Source organism: Lepidochelys olivacea, assembly GCF_965140295.1.
Source record: "Lepidochelys olivacea isolate rLepOli2 genome assembly, chromosome: 6".
Lineage (NCBI taxonomy): Eukaryota > Metazoa > Chordata > Testudines > Cheloniidae > Lepidochelys > Lepidochelys olivacea.
In genome coordinates this window covers 79,939,787-79,956,171 of record NC_140416.1, presented here as the reverse complement: position 1 = coordinate 79,956,171, position 16,385 = coordinate 79,939,787, and the positions used below count along the sequence as shown (strand labels likewise).

At 37.7% G+C, this 16,385-nt stretch overlaps 1 protein-coding gene across 6 annotated transcripts in view; it reads right to left on the bottom strand.

Annotated features, from left to right (window-relative positions):
* Positions 1 to 2,645: 2,645 nt before the first annotated feature.
* NUBPL (NUBP iron-sulfur cluster assembly factor, mitochondrial) overlaps positions 2,646 to 16,385 on the bottom strand; it is a 156,981-nt gene continuing 143,241 nt past the window's right edge. For 4 of the 6 annotated variants that reach the window (XM_084632404.1, XM_084632405.1, XM_084632406.1 and 1 more), the window contains one exon: positions 2,646 to 7,613. In XM_084632404.1, coding sequence (XP_084488530.1) covers positions 7,551 to 7,613 — 63 coding nt within the window. In that variant the 3' untranslated portion in view covers positions 2,646 to 7,550. The remainder of the gene's footprint in view (positions 7,614 to 16,385) is intronic. The other 2 variants (XM_084632403.1, XM_084632402.1) reach the window with 2 other exon arrangements.

Sequence of the window (16,385 nt, the reverse complement as noted above, 5' to 3'; positions counted from 1 at the left end):
AAATAAACTATTCTGGAAGTTTGTAATGTTGTTAAGTTTCATTAGATAACGCACCTGTTAATTAAAAGGTATTTTATTAGTACCTTTCATTTCATATTAATAAGGTTTCCATTTCCCATTAAGATATAAAGGCAACGACATGCATAGAGACGGATTACAAATTTCCTGTGTAAACCCCACTCAGGGAATGGGGTATTCTGCTTCAAACAAGCCTTATCACTTTTCCCCTAAGTAATAACTTTCTAGTTTAGTTACCCATAGTCATAGAAAACCATGTTAGAATAAGGGGTTTATTCACACTGTAGATAAATGAAGTCAAAACTGAAGGGGCAGCATCTATTCTAACAACAAATGCATTTGTAAAATGTGCAAACACCACATAGCCAAAGGATTTCTAAGAGCTGAGGATATTAAGGTGTTACAAAAGAGATGTCAATTGTGCAGGCATTCACAAATAAGTGGGTGTATTATACTACGTTTTCAAAGCTTAGCTGCTTATGAGGCACATTTTCCCAGCCTTTTAACACTTATTTCAAAAAGTAACTCTCCAAAATAGCTATTGGATCCTATTATTCACCAACAGGAAGTGGTTAGTGTAAAGCTGAACTGTGACTGCTTCAATCTAAAATGTAATTAATGAGAGGCCTCAAGGTATCAGAGACAAAAGCCTGCTTACATGGAATATTTTCCAATAGAAAGAAACATAGGAACTGCCTGATTCAGCAGATAACATATAAACTCATCATAGCCTGCCTTCCCTTTCCCCAATCAACTCTCACACAAAAATGCACAATTTTGTAGAACAATGAAATGTTCAGACTCTTTGTGCCCTTATCTGTTTTAACTTAGTTTTTTTTAATAGGATCTTTAAAAAAAAAATCAACAACATTCTATTAGAAGCACCAGATCTATCTACCAGTCGTAGCACATAGTAAGTTTAAAAATACCAGTTTTGCCAACCATTTATTCTTCTCAAATATACACCTAAAGTGGGCTTAAAATTACATCGTCACATTTTCTCCAACATTAGTCTGAAAAAAAACATTTCCCCTTGCAGGGAAGGGAAAAAAGAAAAGAAAAATCACTCACATACTAAAGAAAATCTATGAAATGTTTCACAGAAAAAGTTCTTAGGTCTTCTTAAACTAAACCCTGTGTAGTCAGAGAAAACATTCACAGGGTTTGGGTGTCCCCCCCCCGCCCTTACAGGAAAAATGAAACAAATCTTTGGACCACAGGAAATAACACAAGTATTAGAAAATCCCAGTGGTCTGAGTGAAAATACTTTAGAAGGATCTGTGAGCCCTCTAAACGATGTTAAAGGACAACAGATGTTCATCCCCCCAAGCTTATTCTCAAGACTCACGTATTCCAAAAGAGGTTTTATTTGTGAATACTTGGTTCAATACTCATATAAACAGAGATACTGAGGGTAATAGATAAATAAGGAAAGGGAGGCTGCATCTGCCCTCTACCTGCTGAAAAGAGAGCAGAAAACTCCCACTGTGTATGTGAAGATAATGGAAAAGTAAAGCTCTTTGGGTACAGAAAATGGTATTTGTTTTTCTCTGCTATGTCTTATGATGTAAAACAGAATTCAGAAAATATAGTCTGATACGTGATTGTAAAGTTCTTTATGGTAGGGACTGTTTCTTTGTTGTATGTTGTACAGTGCATAGCACAGTGATTTTCAACCTGTGGTCATCAGACAGTTGGGGGCCAGCAAACTATGTCCACGATAGGTTGCTGTTACCATAGAACGGTGGTTTTCAACCTGTAGTCCATGGATCTCTGGGGGCTTCAGACTATGTCTAAGATTTCCAAAAAGATCCACACCTCCATTCCAAGTTTTTTAGGGGTCTGCAAATGAAAAAAGGTTGAAAAACACTGATCTAGTAGAATCTAGTACCTGGCCTGTAGGTACTGCTAAATTACCAAAATACTATTAATAATAAAAACCCAGTTCATTATTAATTAATTCTGACACTAAATCACAGACCCCATATTGCACCTTAGTGCCTAATGTCACTAAGATCCTTATTGAGAAATACTGACTGGTTCCAGTGGAAATCTTGCCCTACTTGGTCAGAAGGATGGTAACTTGATTCTTGATCCAGCCCCACTGAAATCAATGGGAGCTTTGCCATTAACTTCAATGGATGCAAGGTAAAGGTAGCACAATGAACATGGCTGTATAAAGGAAACAAACTATCTGAAGATCTCGACAGAGGCACAAAATCTTTGAGAAGAATAATAAAAGCAGTTGAAAAATGTCAATCAGCTGCTAATGATTGTTTAAAAAGCACTTTGAAGTGCTGTAGAAGTGTTACCTACATACATACATTATATACACACACACTCACCCTTAAGGAAATAAAGAGGTTCTTGTCAAGTGTTTCTTGAACTAGACCCCTTTTTCCATTTAAAGTTTGATTTTATCTCTCTTTTTTAACTCTGTTACAAAAGGAAATAAAGCCTTAGATACACCAATTGGTAAAGGAACCCGATGGCTTTGTTTAATTAATTCCCAGGAATACCAGATACTGATTTAGTAAAAAGTTAGGTGGGTCAAGTTTTTTAAAGTAATTCAAAATTTTATTTCTGCTGTCAGATCTATCCTGATCCAGAAACGTGTTACAGTCTGTTGCTAACTACTGTGCTGTCATTTCTGAAATACTTTTATTTGCACAGTATTGAACAGGTAGTTATTAAAATACACACACAAGAACAATGTAACATACATAACAACATTAAAATGGTGTTTTAAAAAGGTTTCCATGCAGCTTGCAGACATTTCACTCTTGTGACATTTCCATTTAACCACCTTCCTCATTTTTGTGTAGTTTACCTTTTTGAAGTGAAAAGCTGCTATGGTGGGCTTCTTTGGTATTTTCCCCACCACAAAGATGTTAAATTTAATTACATTGCCGTCATTTATTACTGAGTTCAGCTATATTCACCTCTTGGACCAGATCCCGTGCTCCACTTAGGATTAAATCAAGAACTGCCTCTCCTCTTGTGGGTTCCAGAACTAGCTGCTCCAAGAAGCAGCCATTAATGATTTCTAGAAATTTTATCTCTGCATCCTGTCCTGAAGTGACATGTATCAAGTTGAAATCCTCCATTATTATAGTGTTTTCTATTTTTAAAGCCTCTCTAATCTGCCTAAGCATTTCACAGTCACAATCACCATCCTGGTCAGGTGGTCAGTAGTATATTCCTATTGCTATATTCTTATTATTCAAGCATGGAATTTCTATCCATAGAGATTCTATGGTACTTCATTTAAGATTTGGTAATTCATTTAAGATTTTTACTAAATTTGACTCTATGCTTTCTTTCACATAGATAGCGCCACTCCCCCATCAGCGTGACCTAGTCTGTCATTCTCATATATTTTGTGCCCTGGTATCAGTGTCCCAATTGATTAATCATTTCACTACGTTTCTGTGATGCGTCATTTAATACCAAGTATCAGAAGGGTGGCCGTGTTAGTCTGTAGCCACAAAAACAACAAGGAGTCCGGTGGCACCTTAAAGACTAACAGATTTATTTGGGCATAAGCTTTCATCGGTAAAAAACCCGCTTCTTCAGATGCATGGCGTGAAAATTACAGATACAGGCATAAATACATATTGACACATGAAGAAAAGGAAGTGACTTTACAAGTGGAGAACCAATGTTGAAGGCCAATTCAGTCAGGGTGGATGTGGTCCACTCCCAATACTTGATGAGGTGGTGTCAATACTAAGAAAGGGAAAATTGTTTTTGTAGCGAGCCAGCCACTCCCAGTCCCTATAGGTCTCTGAAGGCTATGAGCTCCTTGCACCAAATGCACTCATACAGCACCTGTCCACAAGGCAGGTAATCATACAGGCTGAGCCAATGGAGCATCTTGCAAAGCAAACTCACCATATTTTACAGCAATCATATTAACCTTCAACCATAGGCGCGGACTCCGTAGGCACTCCAGGTCTGGAGCACCCACGGGAAAAAAACAGTAGGTGCTCAGCCCCCACTGGCAGCCCCACAGATCAGCGCCCCCTGCCCACCAGTGGCCATGCCGATCAGCTCCTCCCCCACCATCCCACTGTGATCAGCTGTTCAAGCAGCGCACAGGAGGTACTGGGGAGGGGGAAGAGTGGGGGCAGGAAGAGGTGGGGTAGGTGTGGGGGCTTGGGAGAAGCGGTGGAGTGGAGGCAGAGCCTGGGGAAGGCTGGGGTGGAACAGGAAGAGGCGGAGTGGGGTCCTGGGGGAAGGGGTGAAGTGGGGGCAGGGATCAAGCATCCCCCGGAACTGAGGAAGTCAGCGCCTATGCCTTCAACTCAGGATGGCACACCTGGGCCTTATGCTCCACAAAAGGAAATAAAAGTCTTTTACACTTAAACAACATAAAGGTACATTTAGAATTAGGCTCATACCAAACCAGGCTTTTTGGGTTAAGACAGAAAGAAGATCCATCTTCTCCTGTCCTAGATTCACCCATCCCTAGCTCCTGACAGAAGCAGCCAGCCATTTTTTACTGGCATGTTGGGCCCTAACTGGCCTCTGCCTGCTCTTGGCCCTTCTAGACACTAGAGGACCAAGTCTCACTATTTCCGCGTGCAGCTGATCCTGGGAGGCCTCTCTAGGCAACCCTTGGAGGTCTGAACTCACAGCACTTTTCTTCTTAAAAGGAGAGCTCCATAAAGCAGGGCACCACAAGGCAGCAGGGTCTTTGGCAGGGTATGCTTGTGACACAGGGATTCCACAACCTCCCTAGAAACCTGTTCCACTGCTTATGAAATATCAAAGCCCGTAGTTGAAAGTAAACTACTGTGGTGAGGATAGTAAACAAAATATATTTTATGATGTTATGTCTTTAACTTACCATATGTATTGTTTTATAGTCAAATATTGCCTTTCCTATGTAGTGCCTTTCACTAATACTCAAAATCAAGTCATCCAGTAATTAATTCCAGTCATTTGTGTGAATTAGCCTGGCTCTACAGTAATTTCAGCAGCATTCAAAACTAATCATCAGTACACACTGTATAATCAAAAAAAGTGCAAGTATCTATATAGTGTAAAAGCCATAGTCGTGGTGCATCAACAGACTTACATTCATTAGCAGAAACAGTAATAGGAGGAAGATTCTTTTATCCATTAGTGATGACAAGGCATGTAATGCTAATTCGTTTTGATTTTAGTTTTGTTTTGAATATGGTTGCCCTTATATGCAAGGATAATTCTTTCAGTGGCATACTCGCAAGGCCCTTTATTTATTATAAGTGTTTTAAACGGTTGATACCACTCTTTATTAAAAAAATCTAATTTCATCCACTACAGTGAGCATTAAACATTATTTACAAATATGCACAGGACAATCCTTCCATGAAGGCATTTAATTAAAAAGCATTTTGCATATTCTTTCGGAAACTATGTTTACAAATTTTCCCAGGACACTGGTAGTTAACCGAAAGGTATTAAAGGTAGCTTAATAGCAGCAGGACTCGAAAGAGTAAAACCTAATGCTTTGGGTTTTTTTGTTTTTTTTAAAAAGAACATTATAAAAACCTAACTTGATCCCTCACACCAACCAAGGATGTGGAGAAACATAAAAAAACCCCAAAAAACAGTCCTCTAATTGAATTCTGATAGTTCTAATCCTGAACTGGAAATGTCAGTAGCCACTCACAAACTTGCTAACATCAAGAGTGAAGATAATAAATACTAAATTTGGAAAGCCTGACATAGACTTTTTTAAATTTTAAAAACAACTTTGGAAATCCAAGCTTTGCACTGAGAGTTAACATGTCCTACAGTACTACGGTGATGAGAGCTCTACAAATGTTTACAGACATACACACATGCAGATAAATTAATATTACTCTGGTGGGTGCAACAGAAATGCCTACATAGAGAGAAAACTTCTTACCAAACCAACAAGGCAAATAGTTATCAATGAAGTGACAAGAGGAAGCACACCATTAAGAGTTTAATTTTTGTAAAATATATCACTAGACAATTGCAAATGATTGGATACTTGTGTTTGAATAAAGGTACAATCCAAAAGCTGGAAATAACATGGCTACTGAAACAGCTGCAATTTTACTTCTCTGCACTTTTTTCCAGGTACATAAATGAGAGCTAAGTTAAAAAAAATCAGTCATCTTAAAATACATTATTTTTCATATTTACAAAACTCCACTCAAGTCTGAGATTCAATTAATAATTTGAAGCAAAATTTTAATTTCACTTTCAGTGCATATGTTTTAAGTGTGCCCAGGCTCAAAGAATGCCAAATTCTATTTTATGTCATATTATTTCAAGAGGAGAAAAGCGACAGGAACAATGGTGTAAACAAAGGGTGAAATCCTGGCCCTAGTGAAGTCAAAGGCAAAACTCCATAAGGATACATATTTGAATGGTGTGAAATAGTCTTGACTATAAATTCAAACTTCTAATTGTAAATGGAAGCCTGTGCCACAGAATCATGTTTTTTCATCCATAGAAATTATACCAACCGAAAAATAAGGATCATAGAACACAAGACAATAAAAAACAAAAGAGGTCTTGCAGTCTGACGATCGTATCTTTGTATAAACTAAAGATGTAACTACAGAAGCAAACTTTCAGATCCTGCATTGTTACTTTGATTTGGGAACACATGCTTGTATGCAGCCATGAAATTAATTAATTTTTGTCATTTATTTCGCTTGCCAAGTTGAACTCAGATATGATAGGTCTTACAATGAAGACCTTGCTGTTACCTAGTTTTCTATCTGGGTTCAACATAACACAAAGCAGGCAAGTAATTTGCCTACAGGTCATATAGTCCATTATCCCGTAAGTAGGAAATTACCTCATAACCCAATATAATCCAATAGGGAAGAAATTTGCTCTTGAACCATTAGGAAAAGTCATTACAGAATATGCAGATCATATTGTTTTTGAGGCTTAAGTGTAAATGTACACAAACATATGGTAATTACGTAGTTTTTCCATTTGCTAATTAAGTCCTTGATGCTTTGCCCAATTTAAGACCATGTTGGCAATTTAACAAGAGCACCGAGGTCTGAATAAAAATGTACATAAATTGGGGAAATTGCAGATGCCCTCATCTTTTATACAGTTGTGAGCCAGGGACTATAATCCTCAACATGCCATGGTCCACTTTTGAGTCTTTCTGCTTGGATGAAGATGGCACATTGTATTCTGGGACTGCAGTTTCCACAGGCTGAACCTTCACATTAAAACTGAGGGAAACTCCATTGCTGAATGATGCACTTTGTCCTTGTTGTTCAAGGATATTAAAAATCAGCAGCGGACAACCATATAAAAATGTCACGTACCATCTCCTTCAATCCATTTGAATGTAACCAAATGATGTCATGACAAATATAAAATAACAATACTTTCAAACTTTGTTTCCTAAACTTCAAAATAATTTTTTTACAAATACAATAGATAATCCATAGAGTTATGTACTTCTGCTTGTTCCACCACTGCTTACACCATCGAATCACTTTACTGTTAAGTTCTGATCACCGGTACCCGAGATGAGCACATCATGCTGGAGGAGTTGGCAATCTCCTTACTATTTCAGTAGCTATCCTTAGATAGGCTTTGGCCTGTAAAAACAAAAACATATCTATTACCTTTTGTTTTCTATATGAAAGCAGAAGAAATATAAAAACTTCTGTTCATGCTATGTTCTTCCACACACATTCAGAGAAGTATTTCGATTTCAGTGTTGCCTTTTTGCTGGTGAAATAAAATTATAATAATTAAAACTTAAGTGTTAGTAAGTATCAAGGAAAAAATCAACTCCAAATATGGTCAGTTATTTTTAAAATGCCAGTCCAAAACTCAGCTGAACAATCTGCCCTGTCCAGCAGGCAGTGCTTGTGTTCTTCCTGTGAAGGACCCCTTCGTCCCTGACAGAAAATGTTATTCCTCAAGTTTCTCTGTCCTGTCAAGTTGGTCAAGGTGCTGCATACACAATTTCAAACTTCAGACAAAAAACAAATAAAATACTAAAAAGCCAAGTAAATGACATCATTACGCACTGGGGTGCACTAAGGAGAATATGACAGAGTCAACAGAGATTAAAAATGAAAATACTTTTAAAAGACCTTTTTTCCAAGAGATTCAGGTGGATGTCCAAATGGACCAAATTCCAAGTGATTAATGACCACCCCAGTAAAGGTCAATCACACACCAACCTATGGTGTGATGGTGGAGTCCCTAACAAGGTAGATGATGTCAGAACATGGACGCTTACCAAAATAACACTCAAGGAGACAGTCTTATTATATGTACCAAGGTCCTTTTCCATTAACAACTTTAAAAGCCAACAGAGCCAGGTTCATTATCAAACTGATCATAGATTCATAGACTAAGTCCAGAAAGGACCAGAACTCTGACCTCTGACATAGCACAGACCACAGAGTTGGACCCAGTAATCCTTGTATAAAGCTCAATAACTGGTGTCTGAACTACAGCATATTTTAGAAAGACATTCAGTCTTGGTTTAAAGATTTCAAACAATGGAGAACCAACCAAGAGGGCTTGGTAAATTGTTCCAGTGATTTTACCTTCACTGTTAAAAATCTGCATCTTATTTCCACTTTGAATTCTTCAAGCCACTGGATTTTATTATGCCTTTGTCTGCTAGAATAGACCTTTCTGCTACTTAGCTTTTTTCCCCCTATTTAGATACTTATAGGGAATGATCAAGTGACCTCTTAATTTTCTCACAATGAGCTTGCGTTTCTGGCCCACCCTACACTCCCGCTGTAATGGGTATTTTGCAGAGAATGTCTTGCCTGTTTTGTTAGAAAAGAAAGACATGGCTAGAAGGATCACCAATGTGTTACTCTCCCCGCCACCCGCACCCTCACGCTTCCAATACCTAGAGGCTACTCTCAGCCCCTCCATCCTTCTTTGTGCCATTCCCAGCCCCACTGCTTTACCACTGTGATATCAGGTGCACTTCTTGTTACTTAAGTGTTCACGTATCCATAGAACTGGCCCTCAAGCTTTGGGTACATAAGGAATGCAGGATCAAGGCCTTTATAAATAGTACACAAGGCGCGTATAATATAATCACAATTGATAAAATGAAGGGCCCCAGTGCTACAAAGACACATGATTAACTGTATTCTTGTGAGCAATCCCACTGAAGTCAATAGGACTACTTACGAGAGTAAAGTGACTCACTTACCTAAGTCTTTGCACGGTCAGCCTCAAGTGCAGTAGCAGTATGTTGACACTGCTAAGACTTGTTTAAAATAAGAACTACCAGGATGAACAACAGTATTTCCTATTCTGCAGTTCAGCTTGGAGGCAGCTTTTTCTTCTTTCAAAAGCAATTCAGAACATTAATACTGCCTAAGAGAGGTCCAAAAATGCAATTCTAATAATATAATTATCATTAGCTTTTTTTCAAAAGACTAGCACCATTGATGTCGCTCATATTTCCTCCATATGCCCATTCTATAATGATAGTTTCTGTGGGTACTGGATAATGTAACTACATGAAACAGTAGCAGACTTCTCCAACCATTAATCTACCAATTTGTGCACTTATAAATCAGTGCTAAATCAAGGTGACAAATAGCTAACTGAAGAAACTCTACAAGAGATTCTGAAGAATTTAGTTCTGTTTAATCATTCCTACTACGTAGGAAATAAGTCTTGTGCTAGGAGTTACTTAACATTCTTCAACACATTGTCTTATTTGTACAGTTGTCATTTTGAAAAAGGCAAGCTATTTTTAAAAACAGAGTCCCAAATTATTGGGTACAATTCTTTTTACCATTTAGTACTATACATGCTTCAAAAATTCTTAGTTTACTCTATAAAGTGTTAAGATCTTTAACAAGAGAATGATTTAGGGTAATTTTATGATCAGCAAAACCAGCCACCACAACTCACTTTTATAGTCCCCAAAATATAGTACAGAAGAAAAGTATGGAGACTGCACAGTTATGATGTATTATTTTGCATATAATTATGATGTAACCCCATAAACCAATATTTTAATAAATTAATTTTCTACAATGTAGTTACAAGCAAGTCTGACATCACTGAGTGAAATAGAATGAAATGAAAATGTATTTAAAAACTTCTGTTCACAATTCACTAAGAAGTACAAACAGGAGGTATGTCATGGAGTTAAGTTATTTAAGTTAGACATAAGCCATCAGAATTATAAAGTCCCATTGCTGTACCACAACAGTCAAGCCTTCACTTTTCAATAAAATTCCCATCAAAGATTAGGGGCAATCCTGCTCCTCCTTATCCACAATATATATATAAAACCCAATGCACTGCAGAAACCATGTGTCTACTTCCAGAGCAGGAGGAGTCAGGGCACGGCATTCCAATAGAAGTAAAAAGAAAAGGAGTACTTGTGGCACCTTAGAGACTAACAAATTTATGCATCCGATGAAGTGAGCTGTAGCTCACAAAAGCTTATGTTCTAATAAATTTGTTAGTCTCTAAGGTGCCACAAGTACTCCCTGTCTTTTTACGGATACACGGCTGCTACTCTGAAACCCAATAGAAGTAGACTATACATCCCTTTACAGGCTATGGTGACTAAAATTTCAAGGCCTTGAAACCCAATTCATTTTTGAAACTGGGTTTTCCAGACCCTGGTCAAGGTAAAAAAGGAAACAAAGATTTTCCCTCACGGGATTTTCACTAGCTTTTTTTTTTTTTTTAAATGACAAAAGCAGCAACTCAGCTAGTTTATGCAACCAAAACATGAATGTGTCCTAGAGCGGGGATTTTTCTAGAAAGCATTTTCCTCTTTTTCCACAAGGAGGGGCTGATTCATAGAAGCAGCTATCTTTGACTTGTCTGAACACAACTTTCTGATGGGGAGAAGTGCATGATCCAACCATCTGGCCCAACCATATTTCTGTGCAGCCTCTGCACTTACTATGCGCAGCTGTGGTCTTCCCTCTACTCAGGGAGAGTAGATCAATCATCTCCCTGCTAACCATGTGACTGAGACTGTGAAGAGAAGACATTTTTCAATTACCTATATACCAGTAATAGGAGTCTGAGTAACAAGCAAGGAGAACTGGGAATGCTTACTGATGAGAAGAAATTTGATATATCTGGCATTACTGAAATTTGGTGGGATGACTCGCATGATTGGAATGTTATAATCACTGGTTCAGAAAGGACACAGTGAGCAAAAAAGGTGCGTGTGGGAGGGCTGGCACTCTACATTAACACCATTACCTGTTTTAGGAGTTACTGATAACTCAGAGCCACAGGATTTTTCATACATACAGATCAATGTGCAAACTAACAAAGTCCAGGAGGATGAATAGTTGGAGGCCTGTTAGCAACCACTGAATCAAATCAGAGAACAGGATGATTTAATCCTTAAACATATGTCTGCAACATGTAGAAAATTAAATTGTGTTGTGATGGAAGACTTCAGTTTAGGAGACATATGCTAGAGGTCTCAGAGTTTCTAAAAATGATAGATGATAATTTTCTAACACAAAATATATTGCACCCAACACAAGATAACTATATTTTGGGCCTCATTATGATGAATAAAGATGAATTAATCACCGAACTGGAAGCTGGTGGTTGCCTTGGGACCAGAGATCATGATCTGATTACATTCAATATGGGCAAAACGAGGAAATCCCCACCCGGAGTAGATTTATTTGGTGCTTCAAAGGGGTTAATTTCCGAAAGCTAATAACAATTATGAGTGAAAATGCTTGGGAGCACAAATTTTGACGGAAAAGTGACGAAAATTGGGAGTTCTTTAGAAGACATTATTAGATGGCCAAACAGTCATGATTCCACAGTCAAGAAAACTTTGGCCAAATGCCCATCCTGATTCAGTGGTTAAGCGAAGGCAGCACTTAGAAATAAAAAAGCAATACATAACAAATGGAAAATGGGAGAAATAAATAGGAACTGATATAAAACAGAAGATATGAAGTGCAGAATACTGATAAGGGAAGCTTAAGACACGAGGGAAAAGTCCATGGCTGGCGGCGCCAAGGACAACAGAGAGCTTTTTACATATAACAAGAATAACAACAACAGAAATTCTAGCAGTGGTGCAGACCCATTCCTAAATGGAGATGATAATAATGATGATGCAGAAAAGACAGCAGTGTTCAATAAATATTTCATTTTTGTATTTGAAAGAAGCAGGATGATGTACTCAAATCAGATGAAGATGATGAAATACTTTCCAGTCCACAGTAACTGAGAAGGATGTTTGAAGTATTTAGCTGCCAGCTTCTAACAATTATAAGTCTGTCATTCTGACATTGACCCTGGGCAAGATAATGAAGAAACTGATATGGGACTCAATTAGGGCTGTCAAGCAATTAAAAAAATTAATCATGATTAAATGCATGATTAAAAAAATGAATTGCAATTAATCGTGATGTTAAACAATAGAATACCATTTATTTAAATATTTTGGATGTTTTCTACATTTTCAAATATATTGATTTCAATTACAACACAGAATACAAAGTGTACAGTTCTCAATTTATATTTATTTTTGATTACAAGTATTTGCACTGTAAAAAGCAATAGTATTTTTCAATTCACCAACTACAAGTACTGTAGAACAATCATGAAAGTTGAACTTACAAATATAGAATTATGTACAAAAAAACCTGCATTCCAAAGTATAAATGTAAAACTTTGGAGCCTACAAGTCCAATCAGTCCTCCTTGTTCAGCGAATCGCTCAAACAAGTTTGTTTACATTTGCAGAAGATAATGCTGCCTGCTTCTTGTTGACAATGTCACCTGAAAGTGAGAAAGGCGTTTGCATGGCACTGATGTATCTGGCATAGCAAGATATTTACATGTCAGATGCACTAAAGATTCATACATTCCTTCATGCTTCAACCACCATTCCAGAAGACATGCATCCATGCTGATAAGGATCCAAGGCAGTGCGGACCGACACATGTTCATTTTCATCATCATGAGTCAGCTGCCACCAGCAAAAGGTTGATTTTCTTTTTTGCTGGTTTGGGTTTGTAATTTCCACATCAGAGTGTTGCTCTTTTAAGACTTCTGAAAGCATGCTCCACACTTCATCCCTCTCAGATTTTGGAAGGCACTTCAGATTCTTAAATCTTGGGTTGGAGTGCTGTAGATATTTTTAGAAATTTCATATTGGTATCTTCTTTGCATTTTGTCAAATTTGCCATGAAAGTGTTCTTAAAGCGAACAACAAGTGCTGGTTCATCATTCGAGACTGCTATAACATGAAATATATGGCAGAATGAGGGTAAAACAGAGTAGGAGATATACTATTCTTCCCTCAAGGAGTTCAGTCACAAATTTAATTAATGAATTATTTTTTTAATGAGCATCACCAGCATGGAAGCATGTCCTTTGGAACAATGGCCGAAGCATATGAATCTTTAGCGCAGCCAGCATGTAAATATCTTGTGACGCCTGCTACAACAGTGCTATGCGAACACCTGTTCTCACTTTCAGGTGACATTGTAAACAAGAAGTGGGCAGCAGTATCTTTCTGCAAATGTAGACAAACTAGTGAGTCTGAGCGACTGGCTGAACAAGACGTAGGACAGATTGGATTCGCAGGCTCTAAGGTTTTACATTTTTATTTTTGAATGCAGGGTTTTTTGTACATAATTCTACATTTGTAAGTTCAACTTTCATGATAAAGAGATTGCACAACAGTACTTGTATTAAGTGAACTGAAAAATAAAATGTTTTGTTTTTTACAGTGCAAATATTTGTAATCAAAAATAAATATTAAGTGAGCACGTGTACACTTTGTATTCTGTGTTATAAATGAAATTGATATATTTGAAAATGTAGAAAAACATCCAAAATAGTTAATAAATTTCAATGGGTATTCTATTGTTTAACAGTGCGATTAATTGTGATTTTTTTAATCGCGATTAATTTTTTTGAGTTAATCTCATGAGTTAACTGAAATTATTCAACAGCCCCAGACTCAATTAATAAAGAATTAAAGGTGAATAATACAATTAATGCTAGTAACATGGATTTATGGAAAACAGACCCTGTCAAACTATCTTTTTTTGATGAGCTTACAAGTTTGGTTGATAAAGGTAACTGCAAAGATGTAATAGATGTAGCTTTTTTGTAAGTCATTTGACTTAGTACCACATGACATTCTGATTAAAAAATTAGCACTGTACAATAGCCACAGAGCGCACACTGACTGGATTAAGAACTGGCTAACAGATCTTAAAAATAAGTTGTCAGTGGGGAATCAGCACTGAATGGAAGTGTTTCTAGTGGAGTTCCACAGGATTGGTACTAGTCAACATTTTCATCAATGATCTGGAACTAAATATAAAATTACTGCTGATAAAATTTGTGGATGACACAGATTGGAAGTGCGGTAAATAATGATGAGGACATGGCAGCCATATAGTGACACCTAGATCACTTGGTAAATGGGGCCCATTCAAACAAAATACAGCCAAATGCAAATCTATTTATCTAAGAACCAGGAATGCAGGCCATACTCACAGAATGGTAGATCAGGAATTGGCAACTTTTGGCAGGCGGCCCGCCAGGGTAAGCCCCATGGCGGGCCGGGCCGGTTTGTTTACCTGCTGCATCCGCAAGTTCGGCCGATCGTGGCTCCCACTGGCCGCGGTTCGCCGCTCCACGCCAATGTGGGCTGCAGGAAGTGGCGGTCAGTACACTGAAAAGCTGTACACTGAAAAGCAGCGACTCTCAAGAGGATTTAGGGGTCATAATGAATAAGCCACTCAACATGAGCCTCCCGTGTGATGCTGTGCTGAAAAGGGCTAATATGATGCTTAGATGTGTAAACAAGGGACAAGTGAGTAAGAGCAGGCAGGTGATTTTATCTCTGCATATGCCACTGGTGAAACGGATACTGGAATACTGTGTTCAATTCTGGGCTCCGCATTTTTAAAAATGATGCTGGAAAACTGGAGAGGGTGAAGAGAAGGGCCAGAACAATTATTCGAAAGCTAAAGAAAATGGATTACAGTGACAAATTCAACGAGCTCAATTGGTTTAGCTTTTGAGAGACTTAAAGAGATTAATCTGTTCAACTTCTCAAAAAGCAGCATGAGAGGTGACTTGATTACAGTTTATAAGTACCTTCACAGGGAGAAAATACCAGGTACTGAAAGGCTCTTTAATCTAGCAGAGAAGGGCACAACAAGAACAAGCGGTTGGAAGCAGACACCAGACAAATTCAAACTACAAATCAAGCCCAAATTCTGCACAGTGAGAGGGATTAACCCCTGGAAAAAACTACCAATGGAAGCAGTGTATTCTGTATCCCTTGATGTCTTCAAATCAAGCCTGCATGCCTTTCTGAAAGATACGCTTTAGCCAAACACAAATTATGCTTAAGTGAAACAAAAGTTATTGGACTCAATTACCGGGATAAGTGGGTGAAATGTAATATCCTGTGATATAAAGAAGGTCAGACTAGATGACCTAATGGTTCCTTCTGACCTTAAACCATGTGTGTCCATGTGTGTCCAGGTCCTATGAGATGATAACCCTTCACCATAGACACAACTCAGTTCCTGTGGACTGAACCAGGATTTGGACAGTAAACATCAATATACACATACCAATGAATGGAACATAAAACTGTTGGTCACTTTTTAACAACACATTTCAGTTTTAAAAGATTTCAGAAATGCAAGATTAATTTTCCTACATCAAGGTTCGAGAACAGTTTAATTAGGTGATTTGACCTAGACTTGTTTCCTCCAAAGTGATTAAAAAGTGAAATCTCTATCTTGGTGAGAAATTCAGTCGTTCATCCAAAGCTAATAAAATGGCAGTAACACAAACAACATATGTGAAAAGTCTAAACAGGATTTCCAATTATCAATACTCCCTTCATTACACAAACTCAACTCTTCATATATTGAACTTTTTCTCCTATTCATGATCTTTTTAATGTGCCATCTGTAGACTTGAATAATACGGCTGAGTTCAGTTGTTTATTCTCTCATTACTAAGCAACAGAAGATGGCTTGCAACAAAAATAGAAACTTTTTTCTTTTTGGGTGGAAAGGGCATGGAGAGAGGAAGAGGATTTTGAGTTCGTATCTATCACTCACAGCTACCTTCCTATTAATACAAAATGATTAATCTTTAGAGATTATAGTTTTTCCTTTGTTATTTGGAGGCTCTCTAATAGGAATTAGTTTATAGTCCTTCTTTCTGAAAGCAAGCAGTTCATCTGTGGAAATTTAAAAAAAAAACAAACCCAACAATTTCAAATATATCAATAACTTACTGGATAGTTACTTGGAGGTCAAAAACTCCTTCCTTTTGCTTGTGGGGCTGAGGGGAGCAGAAGAGCACAAGAAGGAGCAGAAATGCTTT